Raw genomic sequence first — 16,263 nt, 5'->3', positions numbered from 1 at the left:
TAAATTGATAAGCACCACATGTGTTTAATATACTGTATGCTTGCCTTCAACATAAAGGGTTAAATAAAGATTAAATCACAAAATAAAGGGTTAACATTACCCAGCGGTGGGGGTCGGGGGGCAAACACTTTTCTCGTACGCGTGACATCATACTGGACAAAGCACCGTATGGGAGTGGTTTCTTAGAATCGAATGAATCCTGCTGAATGTAAGGTTTTTCAATTCCTGTAGCCGAACTATTACTTTGTCAAGTCAAAAGGGTTCAAGGGAACACTATTAGCGCTTATTTTGTCAGGAAATCCCAAAGAGGGTATACAAAACTCAACCGAATAACATCATATGCGATTTTGTGTAACAAATCACTGACGCTGGATGGTTGGTGATTCATAAGTTGCGTTCCCCAAACATGGTAAGTTTTACATCATTTTTTATTTACATTCGTCAAAGAAAATTATATGAAACGTGGTGTAGTAACCATGTAATAACGCGTCGTTTCGATTTTCTGAGAATTTTGAGAATGAGCCACGAACACTTCGTTGTGCTTGCAGATGTAAGCAACAGCTGGAGTAAATGAAGCAGAAACGCCGCATGATTGGATATACGGCTACTACTGCATCTTATTCGAACAAAAGACAATAGACTCGTTTAAGAAACTCATTAACAATAAATACACTGTTAAGTAACTTCGATGTAAGTCTCAATAAGTTAATGTCCCAATGGCGGTTTTTGTTTATCACATTTTACCAAAGCACTTAGCTAGACCCCCCTGCCCCACCAGACAATAAATTGGAACAACCATTCAGTCAGTTTATAGTTTAGCTATAGGATGTTAGCTTCCTACCTGGCCAACATCCGGTGAAATTGCAGAGCGCGAAATTCAAAAATACTCAATTCAAATATTTAACATTCTTGAAAATATGTGTTATACATCAAAATAAAGCTTAACTTCTTGTTAATCCAGCCGCTGTGTCGGATTTCAAAAAGGCTTTATGGCGAAAGCACACCATGCGATTATCTGAGGATAGCGTCCCACATACAAACACATGAAAATAATTTTTCAACCAGGCAGGTGCGACACAAAAGTCAGAAATAGCGATATAATTAATGCCTTACCTTTGAAGATCTTCTGTTGGCACTCCTAGATGTCCCAGAAACATCACAAATAGGCCTGTTGTTCGATAATGTTCTTCTTTATGTCCCCCCAAAAATGTCAATTTATTTGGCGCGTTTGATTCAGAAATACACCGGTTTCAGCTCACCCAACATGCCCACAAAGTATCTAAAAGTATCTTACCTGTAAACTTGGTCCAAACATTTCAAACAACGTTCCTAATCCAACCTCAGTAGAGTCTACCTGGAGTGACACTTACAATGAATAGGACTACTTCTTCATTTCTCAAAAGAAAAACATCAACCAATTTCTAAAGACTGTTGACATCTAGTGGAAGCCATAGGAACTGCAACCAGGTTCCTAATAATAAGGGTATCCCATAGAAAACCATTGGAAAATCCTGTGACCTCAATTTTCTTCCCCTGGATGGTTTGTCCTCATTGATTCGCCTGCCAAATCAGTTATGTTATACTCATAGACATTATTTCAGCAGTTTTAGAAACTTTAGACTGTTTTCTATCCAAATCTATATGCATATGCTAGCTTCTGGGCCTGAGTAGGCAGTTTACTTTGGGCACGCTTTTCATCCGGTTGTCAAAATACTGCCCCCTACCAAAGAGAGGTCATACTCAAATTTTCCCTATAACCATTGTGAGGTTGCTACAACCTAGCCTATGAATGAAAGTTTATAACGTAGGTGCACAGGTCGAGAGACAAATTAGAGTAATCAAGGTGCCAGTGACATATTCAATACCGCCTTCCACACTCTTGCCTGCATCTAGCTGATTTAGGGTGTAACTATTAGTCCAAACAGTTGCAAACAACAGTTTTTATTGGACAAATTCAGGTAGGTTTATCCCCATTTTGTTCTGTTTGCTTCTGTCTCTCACTTTCTCTCTGATATGTCTCCTTAATTTTTGAAGAAATGTATTTGTTCAAAACTGTTCCACTATTGTCTTTATCTCTCTCTTTGAGTCAACTGCTCACCACATTTGTTTGCACTGCAGTGCTAGCTAGCGGTAGCTTATGCTTTCAGTAATAGATTTATTCTCTGATCCTTTGATTGAGTAGACAACATGTCAGTTTATGCTGCAAGATCTCTGTAGGACATCCTCCACAAGTTGCCATAATTACTGTGTAAATCTATGGAAGGTGTTGAGAACCTTAAGCCTCCTAGGTTTTGTAATGAAGTCAATGTACCTAGAGTAGGACGAAAATAGCTGTCCTCCTGCTACACCATGGCGCTACCCCTGAGAGTGCTGCTGTTGAGGCTATTGTAGACCTTCATTGCAAAACAGTGTGTTCTAATCAGTTATTTGGTAACTTGAATATATTTAGTATAGTTTTATCTAAAACATACATATTTTTAAAAATGTTTCACTATTTTTATTTATCTGACATTCACTGAATAGGATGGACCTCCCCTCCACCTCTGAGGAGTATCCACTGCTCAAATCTTAATTATAGTCTGTAAAGCTTGATAATAACATGATTGTCTTGTTTTTAGACAAAAGACTGGAAACTGGGCAGACACAGGTTGAATCAACTTTGTTTCCACGTCATTTCAATGAAATTGTTTTGAACCAATGTGGAATAGACATTGAATTGACATCTGTGCACAGTGGGTGGTCTCCTATTTGTTGGGACCGCTGTGATTGGAACTTGGAACACACAGTAGTATTACCCCATCACAGAGATGGGAGGGGAAAAATGTTCAGGCCCAGGGCAACATAGGGCAAACAACCTGGGTGATTATAAAATATGATAAGGTCTTCTAGAACAGAGGTTCTTAAACTGTGGGGCGCGCCTTTTTTAACGAACTTAGTCCGGCTTTCAACTTACTCCTCAGTCAGCAGTTTTCCTCTTATCATGTCAGTCATTGCAGACCTTAGAGAGCTATTTATAACTTTAGACTCGGTTTTATAAAATAAAAGTGAATTCAACAAGCCGATGTAATGTCATTGTTGTTTTACAGAGGGTTACAATGCAATTATAATATCTTTACCCATATCTCAATGTCTCAACATCTATATAAGGCATTGCTTTTTATTTCTCCTTGAGGGTAGAGTTAGTTTCATGGTGTCAGCTGCTGTTTATGTTATGTTATTATTCTGAGCTCCATACTGCATTGGAGGACTGGGCTTCAGAACCACTGGTCTGATGATGACTATCATATGATTGTCAGAGCAGAGCAGCTGGGCTTTCTTGGCAGGTACAACATCCTGGAGGGATACAATAGTCTTTGATACTAAACTGGCTAGAGAGGAAATGATAACCAACGTTGGGGAAAGACAAGAGAAATACTTCATACTTAAAATGGAGGGAAAAGCATTAGCAATATCAGACTTTTCCAGCAAACACCTTACATTTAGGTAATACCATTTGTGTACGTGATACCACAACCTATAAATCCACAACAAATGTAAATGGATCTGCTTTTTTGTTCTCGTTAGTGTGCTGAAATAATCCTGCCTTATCAAATCAAATCAAATCAAATCAAATTGTATTTGTCACATACACATGGTTAGCAGATGTTAATGCGAGTGTAGCGAAATGCTTGTGCTTCTAGTTCCGACAATGCAGTAATAACGAGCAAGTAATCTAACTAACAATTCCAAAAAAAACTACTGTCATACACAGTGTAAGGGGATAAAGAATATGTACATAAGGATATATGAATGAGTGATGGTACAGAGCAGCATAGGCAAGATACAGTAGATGATATCGAGTACAGTATATACATATGAGATAAGTATGTAAACCAAGTGGCATAGTTAAAGTGGCTAGTGATACATGTATTACATAAGGATGCAGTCGATGATGTAGAGTACAGTATCAACGTATGCATATGAGATGAACAATGTAGGGTAAGTAACATTATATAAGGTAGCATTGTTTAAAGTGGCTAGTGATATATTTACATCATTTCCCATCAATTCCCATGATTAAAGTGGCTGGAGTAGAGTCAGTGTCATTGACAGTGTGTTGGCAGTAGCCACTCAATGTTAGTGGTGGCTGTTTAACAGTCTGATGGCCTTGAGATAGAAGCTGTTTTTCAGTCTCTCGGTCCCAGCTTTGATGCACCTGTACTGACCTCGCCTTCTGGATGGCAGCGGGGTGAACAGGCAGTGGCTCGGGTGGTTGATGTCCTTGATGATCTTTATGGCCTTCCTGTAGCATCGGGTGGTGTAGGTGTCCTGGAGGGCAGGTAGTTTGCCCCCGGTGATGCGTTGTGCAGACCTCACTACCCTCTGGAGAGCCTTACGGTTGAGGGCGGTGCAGTTGCCATACCAGGCGGTGATACAGCCCGCCAGGATGCTCTCGATTGTGCATCTGTAGAAGTTTGTGAGTGCTTTTGGTGACAAGCCGAATTTCTTCAGCCTCCTGAGGTTGAAGAGGCGCTGCTGCGCCTTCCTCACGATGCTGTCTGTGTGAGTGGACCAATTCAGTTTGTCTGTGATGTGTATGCCGAGGAACTTAAAACTTGCTACCCTCTCCACTACTGTTCCATCGATGTGGATGGGGGGGTGTTCCCTCTGCTGTTTCCTGAAGTCCACAATCATCTCCTTAGTTTTGTTGACGTTGAGTGTGAGGTTATTTTCCTGACACCACACTCCGAGGGCCCTCACCTCCTCCCTGTAGGCCGTCTCGTCGTTGTTGGTAATCAAGCCTACCACTGTTGTGTCGTCCGCAAACTTGATGATTGAGTTGGAGGCGTGCATGGCCACGCAGTCGTGGGTGAACAGGGAGTACAGGAGAGGGCTCAGAACGCACCCTTGTGGGGCCCCAGTGTTGAGGATCAGCGGGGAGGAGATGTTGTTGCCTACCCTCACCACCTGGGGGCGGCCCGTCAGGAAGTCCAGTACCCAGTTGCACAGGGCGGGGTCGAGACCCAGGGTCTCGAGCTTGATGACGAGCTTGGAGGGTACTATGGTGTTGAATGCCGAGCTGTAGTCGATGAACAGCATTCTCACATAGGTATTCCTCTTGTCCAGATGGGTTAGGGCAGTGTGCAGTGTGGTTGAGATTGCATCGTCTGTGGACCTATTTGGGCGGTAAGCAAATTGGAGTGGGTCAAGGGTGTCAGGTAGGGTGGAGGTGATATGGTCCTTGACTAGTCTCTCAAAGCACTTCATGATGACGGATGTGAGTGCTACGGGGCGGTAGTCGTTTAGCTCAGTTACCTTAGCTTTCTTGGGAACAGGAACAATGGTGGCCCTCTTGAAGCATGTGGGAACAGCAGACTGGTATAGGGATTGATTGAATATGTCCGTAAACACACCGGCCAGCTGGTCTGCGCATGCTCTGAGGGCGCGGCTGGGGATGCCGTCTGGGCCTGCAGCCTTGCGAGGGTTAACACGTTTAAATGTCTTACTCACTTCGGCTGCAGTGAAGGAGAGACCGCATGTTTCCGTTGCAGGCCGTGTCAGTGGCACTGTATTGTCCTCAAAGCGGGCAAAAAGTTATTTAGTCTGCCTGGGAGCAAGACATCCTGGTCCGTGACTGGGCTGGGTTTCTTCCTGTAGTCCGTGATTGACTGTAGACCCTGCCACATACCTCTTGTGTCTGAGCCGTTGAATTGAGATTCTACTTTGTCTCTGTACTGGCGCTTAGCTTGTTTGATAGCCTTGCGGAGGGAATAGCTGCACTGTTTGTATTCAGTCATGTTACCAGACACCTTGCCCTGATTAAAAGCAGTGGTTCGTGCCTTCAGTTTCACACGAATGCTGCCATCAATCCACGGTTTCTGGTTAGGGAATGTTTTAATCGTTGCTATGGGAACGACATCTTCAACGCACGTTCTAATGAACTCGCACACCGTATCAGCATATTCGTCAATGTTGTTGTCTGACGCAATACGAAACATCTCCCAGTCCACGTGATGGAAGCAGTCTTGGAGTGTGGAGTCAGCTTGGTCGGACCAGCGTTGGACAGACCTCAGCGTGGGAGCTTCTTGTTTTAGTTTCTGTCTGTAGGCAGGGATCAACAAAATGGAGTCGTGGTCAGCTTTTCCGAAAAGGGGGCGGGGCAGGGCCTTATATGCGTCGCGGAAGTTAGAGTAACAATGATCCAGGGTCTTTCCACCCCTGGTTGCGCAATCGATATGCTGATAAAATTTAGGGAGTCTTGTTTTCAGATTAGCCTTGTTAAAATCCCCAGCTACAATGAATGCAGCCTCCGGATAAATCGTTTCCAGTTTGCAGAGAGTTAAATAAAGTTCGTTCAGAGCCATCGATGTGTCTGCTTGGGGGGATATATACGGCTGTGATTATAATCGAAGAGAATTCTCTTGGTAGATAATGCGGTCTACATTTGATTGTGAGGAATTCTAAATCAGGTGAACAGAAGGATTTGAGTTCCTGTATGTTTCTTTCATCACACCATGTCACGTTAGTCATAAGGCATACGCCCCCGCCCCTCTTCTTACCAGAAAGATGTTTGTTTCTGTCGGCGCGATGCGTGGAGAAACCCGTTGGCTGCACCGCTTCGGATTGCGTCTCTCCAGTTAGCCATGTTTCCGTGAAGCAAAGAACGTTACAGTCTCTGATGTCCCTCTGGAATGCTACCCTTGCTCGGATTTCATCAACCTTGTTGTCAAGAGACTGGACATTGGCAAGAAGAATGCTAGGGAGTGGTGCACGATGTGCCCGTCTCCGGAGTCTGACCAGAAGACCGCTTCGTTTCCCTCTTTTTCTGAGTCGTTTTTTTTTTTTTTTTGGTCGCTGCATGTGATCCACTCGGTTACACTGGTTGTAAGGCAGAACACAGGATCCGCATCGCGAAAAACATATTCTTGGTCGTACTGATGGTGAGTTGACGCTGATCTTATATTCAGTAGTTCTTCTCGGCTGTATGTAAAGAAACCTAAGATGACCTGGGGTACTAGTGTAAGAAATAACACGTAAAAAAACAAAAAACTGCATAGTTTCCTAGGAACGCGAAGCGAGGCGGCCATCTCTGTCGGCGCCGGAAGTACTATATGCCTTATGCCTGTCTAAGGCTGCAGGTGTGGTCAAATGAGTTTGATCTGACCTCTGACATTAAGCTGACCAAAAGAATCTGGGTAGTGCAGGGAGAGAGGAAAAAGGGGATTTACCAGTCCTGGTGGAGAAGGTAGACAGGGGGAAGGGAAATAACATTGAGTAATTCAATACAAAAAAATGGGAATGCTTCCTGCTGTCCTGTCTGTCCACAAGGGACACAGACAGCCTCGACAGACAGTGGCTTTCGCACTGCGTACCAGTCATACTCAATCATATCTGAGTTCAAATTGGCTGAGCTATGTGAAACTGAATTAAACAGGAACTTAATGTGTCAGGAAATCTGACTTGTGATTATGAAGAACTATTAGGTATGTCATCTGTCTATGTTGTAATGTTTTCTATGCATGCCATGCGGGTATGTTATGACACATACAATGCATCAGCCTTGCCATGAATAACTTGAAGCCAGTGAGCAGGACAAATATTTCTAGATCGCAAGCTCCCTAGTCCCTAGTCCTGGCATGCTAAATGAATTATGGGCAGGCTGGCTGCTGCTGCCTGCTGGACAGCTGTCCAGACCAGAGGGAGACAGACAGATAGACTGACAGACAGCCAGGTTCCAGGGAACAGTCCTATTATGGCAGTAGCTTTGTGTGGAAGTTACCTTTCTTCCCACACCCTTTCTTTTTGCTGAGCTCATCTGGAGACTTCATGGAAAGTCTTTCATCATAGGTTTTCATCTATGCCAAGGAAGGAAGCTGATGACCATAGATAGCCATGTTGATGTGACTCAGAACATTTGGCAATGCACAAACCTGGATAGTTGGAAACTTTGTAATTAATTTATTACAAACACATTTAGCTCTCTAACTGTAAGAAGTAGGCTATGTTTACGTTGGTTATGATTGAGTATTTGGTGGGGATTTGTTTTGTTCTATCTCAGTAATGTTGTTAATAGCAGTACAAACCGAAGTGAGTGTCAGAGGCTTCTATTTTTCATTTCTGTGAACAGACCAATCTGGTCACCATAGCTGAAGACTGCGTTAACCATACCTCTTAGTGCACCACTCCCTTTTGTGCTATCTGCTTATGTTGTAGCCTGCCTAGCCTACCCACAAGCCACCTGATACCATGCCGTCATGTTGACCCCAGTTGGCATTACCCATTATAGTCCTTATCCTCCCCTCACAGCCTCTCGCTCTCTGGGGGTCGTCAGCAGGGTATGCTAGCTGTGTTAGGATTCAGGAAGGGAAGGAGAGAGAATAGTGGACAGGAGAGGACATGAGTGTTGAGGGAGAATACAGTACAGGATATACTGTATGCCAAAGGGAAATGAGGAGTACAGTAACAGAGCGGAAACAGATCTGTTACATCCTGACCATAGAAAGCCTTTATTTTCTATGATGGAGTAGGTCAAGGTGTGACTGGGGGGTGTTCTAGTTTATTATTTCTATGTGGGGTTCTAGGTTTAATTTTCTATGTTGGTGATTTGTAAGATTCCCATTTAGAGGCAGCTGGTAATCGTTGTCTCTAATTGGGGATCATATTTAAGTAGTGTTTGTTCCCACTTGTGTTTGTGGGATATTGAATTTCGTGTTTGGAGTTAGTGTCTGTACACCTCTTATGTTACGGTTCGTAATTTGTTTCCTTTTGTTTTTTGTAAGTTTCACTTTATAATAAATATATAGAACTCAAATATATAGAACTTGGTCCATATCTACACACAACCGTGACAAGATCTCTGTTTTCCTGGCACAATATGCAATAGAATAACTATACACATAATTAAATTGTAGACAGTATTCTTGTAGACAGTATTATTTTTATCATAATCTGTATCATCCAGTCTGTGAGGTCTGTGCTATTATAGTATACTGGATAGTTTTAGTATTTTATTGTAATATTGCATGTACTTTCAGGGGTTATACAGGAGCATTTCACTAGTTGGTGAGTGTCTACCCCTCCCCTCTATGTACAGTATCCCCAAAATGTTTATATTCACATGATTGTTGTGCCCCTGCTGTCATTTTATAGTGTTTATTCTCATTTTCCTTACCCATTTTTATGTGGGTCATGGGTAGTGTACACACACACACAATCCAGGGTTTCCATTATGAAAACGTGGCGCTAGACATTTGACCTGCAGCATTTGAATTTACCGGACATTTGAGACATTTACCTGACCCATATGCATTGGGTGCGTAACCTGATTAGAGCGTCCACCCACGGTGCTCAGAATGACAGAAATCACATTTAGATTACGGAATTTAATCTTAACGGAACATGCAAGTCGAGGATGCAATGACGTGTGTCCTTCTTACCGCACACTTTGAAGATGTTCGAATAACTGTCCACGTGTACTTTTTCTCAGCCAACAACACGAGTAACGAACCGCCAAATCACAAGCCTATGCATAGACGGCGCATGAGTTTCAAGTTTGGGGAAACCAATTTTCACCGTAAAAATGCACCTTTATAATAACGCATTCCATGCAAACTTATGTTCGAAATGTGATGAGTAGATTGGATAGTCATAATTTAGGCTAATAATATTACTCAATCACTGTTTGCAAAGAAGGCCAGTCAATCATGGCTGAGCGCGTATAGGGTAGAGGCGTGGGCTATAGGCTATATCAGATACGTTTCTTCTTTCTTTGCAAACACACATTTTATGCATTTCTTCTACACTTTAAAGTATATGACTGGAGACATTAGCAGAATCTTCTGTAATAAGACAAATTACAGGGTAGCCTACTTTGCTGACAAACACCAATAAAAGTGATGTTGTCCATATAATGGGCCAATGAGAATGGGAGACACAAATAGAATGTGATGTCCATCTAAACTGCAGGTGGAAATTCATGTCCAAAAACAAAATGCTAACTATGGGATCGGTGTCCCTATACAGGGACAGTTGAGCTAACATAGGCTAATGGGATTAGCATGATGTTGTAAGTAACAAGAACATTTCCCAGGACATAGGCATGTCTTATATGGGCAGAGAGCTCAAATTCTTGTTAATGTAACTGCACTGTCCAATTTGCAGTAGCTATTACAGTGAAAAAACACCATGCTATTGTTTGAGGAGAGTGCACAACCATAAAAAAATGTTATCAAGGCAAATGGTTTGATACGTTCACCTCTGAAGGGAAATAATGTACTTACATGCAGTAATCTTGCTCTGATTTGTCATCCTGAGGGTCCCAGAGATAAAATGTAGCATAGTTTTGTTTGATAAAATTTGATGTTTTATACGTTTTATATTCAAATGTAGGAACTGGGTTCTACAGTTTGAACCCCTGCTGTCTCTGGACCGCCTGGCCATCTAGATGTGTGAAAGTTAGTGTATAAGCTAATGATCCATCATGTATGACATTCCTGGGAGTGTGTAAACTTACATTTTGTATTACCATATTGTATGTTCTCTATAGTTATGTACTTGACAATGTATCAATTCGGCACATTTGGACAGACTATTGCAATGCTTCACTGGATCAATCTGAAACTTTGCACACACACTGCTGCAAACTAGTGGCCAAAATGTAAATTGCGCCTAAACTGCAATATTGTATGATGGCCTTTCTCTTGCATTTCAAAGATGATACATGAAAAAATACACCACATGTTTTTATGTTTGTATTATCTTTTACCAGATCTAATGTGTTATATTCTCCAACAATAATTTTACATTTCCACAAACACAAAGTGTTTCTTTTCACATGGTATCAAGAATATGCATATCTTTGCTTCAGGTCCTGAGCTACAGGCAGTTCGATTTGGGTGTGTCACTTTAGGAGACCATTTTTTTTTAAATGGTCCGATCGTTAAGAGTTTATTAAGTAGTGAAAATACAAATTATGAAAATACAAAGAGTATTTTCATTGTGTTCTCTTTACAGCAATAGCCATTTGCATTCCAAACTGTGCTGCCTTTCCTTCTGACTGTAGGCAATGCGATTTAAAAGTAATCTACAACTTATTTACGACTAGGGGAAGCTAATGATCTTCTGTGGCGAAATCATGCTTTAGTTACCAATTTTGAATGACTTTATTTATTTATGTATAGACAGGAGTAGGCTAATTAGCCTATATAATTTTGACAATTTAATTCAATTTACTTAGGGAAAGCTTCCCCCAGCCTTATGGATGCGCTTACCTATGAGCATATGTCAACCTACTATCCTCATAGTAGAAAAGTTGACCTATTCTATTGGTCAGCTGTTTGTCCAGAAAGAAATAGCCCAAACAGACTCTGGGACAGTTGTGGAACGATAGATCCAAAATTCATACAACCAGTAGGCTATGCCTAAGCTACATAATACAACTTTAAAAAGCAATGAATCTGATGCAGCAGATGAGAATGCTTAGATTAAAATGATGATAAACTATTATTTCTTAGCATTATTAACTCAGCAATACGCACAAGGCAGTAGTCTACACGCGAATGTGTTCTTGGCTACCGGACGATGAAAGAAAGTTGATAACCAATAGAACATGAGAGAAATAGGCTACTGTTTTCAATGGCATTATGGAAGTCTTTATACAATAATTGCCTAGGCTACTTTGAAGCAAGGTAAAACATGCCTCATAATAAGTAACGTTTTCAAAAGTGGTGTGTGACGCGCGGACGAAGCCTGCCTTCCGTTGCCTATGCATTTGAATGACAATTGGGAAGCGCGCTTCAGTTACCAGTTGAGAAATAGAAATACTAGCTCTTTTTAATCGTGGCCAATTATATATTTTTTAACACAGGATTGCATTTAGAATTGTTGCGCAATGATTGGGCTTATGAAAGCGCTGTCTGACAGGCTCTGTATATGTATGCTGTGTGCTTGTGATAAATAAGATACATAATGATTTAATTCCACAAAAGTATGCAAATGAACCCATAGAAGCATGACCGGTCAAATGTATTTACATCAACTGGTATTTACATCAATGAATAGGCTAAAAAGCATTATTTCGCAATTGGATTTTTTGTCTTCTCCGGGAGAGTTTTCAGGTGCCAATTTTATTTTTCGGCCCTTTCAATTAAAAAAAGAATAATAATAGGCCAAAAGCCGGATATTACCGGCTAACGGAAGCCCTGACACACACACACAGCGTCTCTGCAGTCTCCCACCGAGAGAGTGGTGGCAGACAGGAGACAGTTTTGTGTGGTAGGAGTCAAAAGAGTTCACTACATCTAATGTTTTCCCACGGGTGGGCATCCTGAGGCCACTAGGCAAATGACTGGGCTGTTTCCTGTCAGAATGGAAGTTCCCTTCACTCAGCTCTAATGGCCTGAAATAAATGCCTTGTACTGTGTACAGCTCTCTAGCTCTCTTCCCCCTCCTCTCTCCCCTGTCTTTCCCTCTCTCTCCCTCTCTCTCTCTCTCTCTCTCTCTCTCTCTCTCTCTCTCTCTCTCTCACTCTCTTCCCTCACTCTCTCACTCTCTTCCCTCACTCTATCTCTCTGCCTATCACTCCTTCTCTAGCAATTCAATTTCAATTTAAGGGCTTTTTTGGCATGGGAAACGTGTTAACATTGCCAAAGCAAGCGAAGTAGATAATAAACAAAAGTGAAATAAACAACACAAATGAACAGTAAACATTACTCTCTCTCTCTCTCTCTCTCTCTCTCTCTCTCTCTCTCTCTCTCTCTCTCTCTTTCCCACAGCAAACACACTGGTTTAATGTTGACATTAGATTTAGTTCACATGAGCAGTAGCTGTTTTCACTCCCCTGTCTTTCTTTGGATGATTTCTTGTCTGAAATGTTGTATTTAAATGAATTGGGCCAGAGCGAATCGGATCATGTCTCTGTGTTTGTTTCCACAGTGCTGTGTCTGACGAGGCTGACCCGCGATACCGAGACCCCCAGGAAGACCATGCTGTCCCTCCTGCTGCCCACGCTGCTTGCTGTGCAAGCTCTCGGTGGGTGGTGTCCACCTATCCCCCTCCACGGCCTGCCATTACCCAGAGATCAAAGCTACCACCAAGTGTAATTCCATCGCCATCTAAACCATATGCTTTAGCAGGGTTTTTAGTCATTCCCTTCAAAGAAATGACAAGAAAGACAAAACAACAGCTGAAATGAGGCTTACCCTCCAAACTAATATTCTTAACAGTGCAAAAAGTAAAGACAATGAAAACTTGACAGAATGGGAACATTTAGAACGTTATGACTGAGGAGAAAGTTAGATTTGGACAGGAAAATTGGTTGGGTTTGTCCTTCTCTAGCCAGAGCTAAAATGGGGCCCTGGGGTAGTTAGTAGGGTGAGGTCCTGCCTGACAAGAGACTTTTTCTCCAGTGAGTCAGAGAGTGTGGTGGGGGAGTCAGCCTCTCATGTTCCAGTAAGAAGGGGGAGTTGTGGTTGGTGTAGCCTGGGCACTAGGCAGCAGGGTTGTTGTAGTGCTCAGGGAAGTGTGTTGGAGTCAGCAGTCAGGCAGAGACTCTAAGAGTGAGAGAGCTAGGAGCAGGGCTTCATTAGGGCCTAGTACTGTTCCAGCCTTTCCAGCCTTGGGTCTCTGGTCTGCTAATTACTGGCTTTGGCGGCTGCTGGGACGGAGGGAGAGAGGCATCTCAGACGGATTCTGTGTAGCTCTTTAAGTTGTAGTTAATAATGTTTTTACCTCACACAATATATGATTATCCTTTATTTACTTAGTGGAGTTTACTGTTGAATTACGGATTTACAGTATTAGGTAACACTGTACAGCATGTTTTAATTCATACTCTAAATCATGTGCTTTGAAGTCTGTCGATAGAGACAAACTGTCATGTGGAAATAGTGAGTGGGTGTGCACGTGTGTATGTGCTGGTGTGTGTGTGTGTCTGTATGTGTGTGTGTGTGTGAGACCTGGGGTCCTCTGGGCCTGTTGTCTCCAGTAGGCCTCTGATTAGGATTATAGGCCCTTGCTAATCCCACTTGTCTTTTACAGTGTCTCTCCTCTACTCCGCCATTAAATAACAGTATCAGTGTCACTCCTGTGCTGCACCATTAAATACCCCTATCTCCACACAGGATTACACTCTGAGGCTGCCACATTGCCACTGCACTCTCCTAAGACAACCTCTAGTAGAGTACAGAGGTAGAGTCCCCGTCTAAACTGTTGGTGTGTAACATTGTAAAAGAAGAAAACGTTGCTTAGCACAGCTGTTAAGCACAGCTGTTGTCAGGTCTTCTGCAGACTCTGTGGTGGTGACACGTTTCTTTGTTTCAGTATCCATAGACACTGAGTGTACAGTTGAAGTCGGAAGTTTACATACACTTAGGTTAGAGTCATTAAAACTCGTTTTTCAACCACTTCACAAATTTCTTGTTAACAAACTATAGTTTTGGCAAGTCGGTTAGGACATCTACTTTGTGCATGACACAAGTCATTTTTCCAACAGATTATTTCACTTATAATTCACTGTATCACAATTCCAGTGGGTCAGAAGTTTACATACACTAAGTTGGCTGTGCCTTTAAACAGCTTGGAAAATTCCAGAAAATGATGTCATGGCTTCAGAAGCTTCTGATAGGCTAATTGACATAATTTGAGTCAATTGGAGGTGTATCTGTGGATGGATTTCAAGGCCTACCTTCAAACCCAGTGCCTCTGCTTGACATCTTGGGAAAATTAAAAGAAATCAGCCAACACCTCAGAAAAACAATTGTAGACCTCCACAAGTCTGGTTCATCTTTGAGAGCAACTTCCAAACACCTGAAGGTACCACTTTCATCTGTACAAACAATAGTACGCAAGTATAAACACCATGGGACCACGAAGCCGTCATACCGGTCAGGAAGGAGACGCGTTCTATCTCCTAGCGTACTTTGGTGTGAAAAGTGGGAATCAATCCCAGAACAACAGCAAAGGACCTTGTGAAGATGCTGGAGGAAACAGGTACAACATTATCTATATCCACAGCAAAACGAGTCCTATATCGACATAACCTGAATGGCCGCTCAGCAAGGAAGAAGCCACTGCTCCAAAACCCCATTTAATAAGCCAGACAACGGTTTGCAACTGCACATGGTGACTAAGATCATACTTTTAGTAGAAATGTCCTCCGGTCTGATGAAACAATAATAGAACTGTTCAGCCATAATGACCATCGTTATATTTGGAGGAGAAAGGGGGAGGCTTGCAAGCCGAAGAACACCATCCCAACCGTGAAGCACGGGGGTGGCAGCATCATGTTGTGGGGGTGCTTTGCTGCAGGAGGGACTGGTGAACTTCACAAATTAGATGGCTTCATGAGGAAGGAAAGGAAGGAAAATTGATGTGGATATATTGACGCAACATCTCAAGACATCAGTCAGGAAGTTAAAGCTTGGTCGCAAATGGGTCTTCCAAATGGACAATGACCCCAAGCATACTTCCAAAGTTGTGGCAAAATGGCTTAAGGACAACAAAGTCAAGGTATTGGAGTGGCCATCACAAAGCCCTGACCTCAATCCTATATAAAATTTGTGGGCAGAACTGAAAAAGCTTGTGCGAGCAAGGAGGCATACAAACCTGACTTACCCAATTTATTGTGGGAAGCTTGTGGAAGGCTACTCAAATCGTTTGACCCAAATTAAACAATGTAAAGGCAATGCTACCAAATACTAATTGAGTGTATATAAACTTCTGACCCACTGGGAATGTGATGAAAGAAATAAAAGCTGAAATAAATAATTCTTTCTACTATTATTCTGACATTTTTATTCTTAAAATAAAGCAGTGATCCTAATTTACCTAAAATGGGGAATTTCTACTGGGATTAAATGTCAGGAATTGTGAAAACCTGAGTTGAAATGTATTTGGCTAAGGTGTATGTAAACTTCCAACTTCAACTGTATATGACATAAACTGACCAGGTGAATCCAGGTGAAAGCTATGATCCCTTATTGATGTCACTTGTTTAATCCACTTCAATCAGTGTAGATGAAGGGGAGGAGACCGGTTAAAGAAGGATTTTTAAATCTTGAGACAATTGAGACATGGATTGTGTTTGTGTGTCATTCAGAGGGTGAATGGGCAAGACACAAAATTGAAGTGCATTTGAACAGAGTATGGTAGGAGGTACCAGGCGCACCGGGTTGTAATCAAGAACAGTGCCGCTGCTGGGTTTTTCACGCTCAACAGTTTCCCGTGTGTATCAATAATAGTCCACCACTCAAAGAACATCCAGACAACTTCATACAACTGTGGGAA

At 42.2% G+C, this 16,263-nt stretch overlaps 1 protein-coding gene across 3 annotated transcripts in view; it reads left to right on the top strand.

Annotated features, from left to right (window-relative positions):
• Positions 1-148: 148 nt before the first annotated feature.
• Positions 149-16,263, top strand: part of LOC112263642 (CD276 antigen) — an 86,528-nt gene continuing 70,413 nt past the window's right edge. For 2 of the 3 annotated variants that reach the window (XR_006084718.1, XM_024440111.2), the window contains exons 1-2: positions 149-409; positions 12,913-13,008. Coding sequence is in view for 2 of the 3 variants with exons in the window: in XM_024440111.2 (XP_024295879.1) it covers positions 12,963-13,008 (46 nt within the window). In the remaining variant the exon portion in view is untranslated. The remainder of the gene's footprint in view (positions 410-12,912; positions 13,009-16,263) is intronic. The other variant, XM_024440110.2, reaches the window with a different exon arrangement.

The sequence above is a fragment of the Oncorhynchus tshawytscha genome, linkage group LG12 (genome assembly GCF_018296145.1).
Source record: "Oncorhynchus tshawytscha isolate Ot180627B linkage group LG12, Otsh_v2.0, whole genome shotgun sequence".
NCBI lineage: Eukaryota > Metazoa > Chordata > Actinopteri > Salmoniformes > Salmonidae > Oncorhynchus > Oncorhynchus tshawytscha.
Note: the sequence above shows the minus strand (reverse complement) of the source record. Positions and strands in the feature narration are given on the sequence as shown.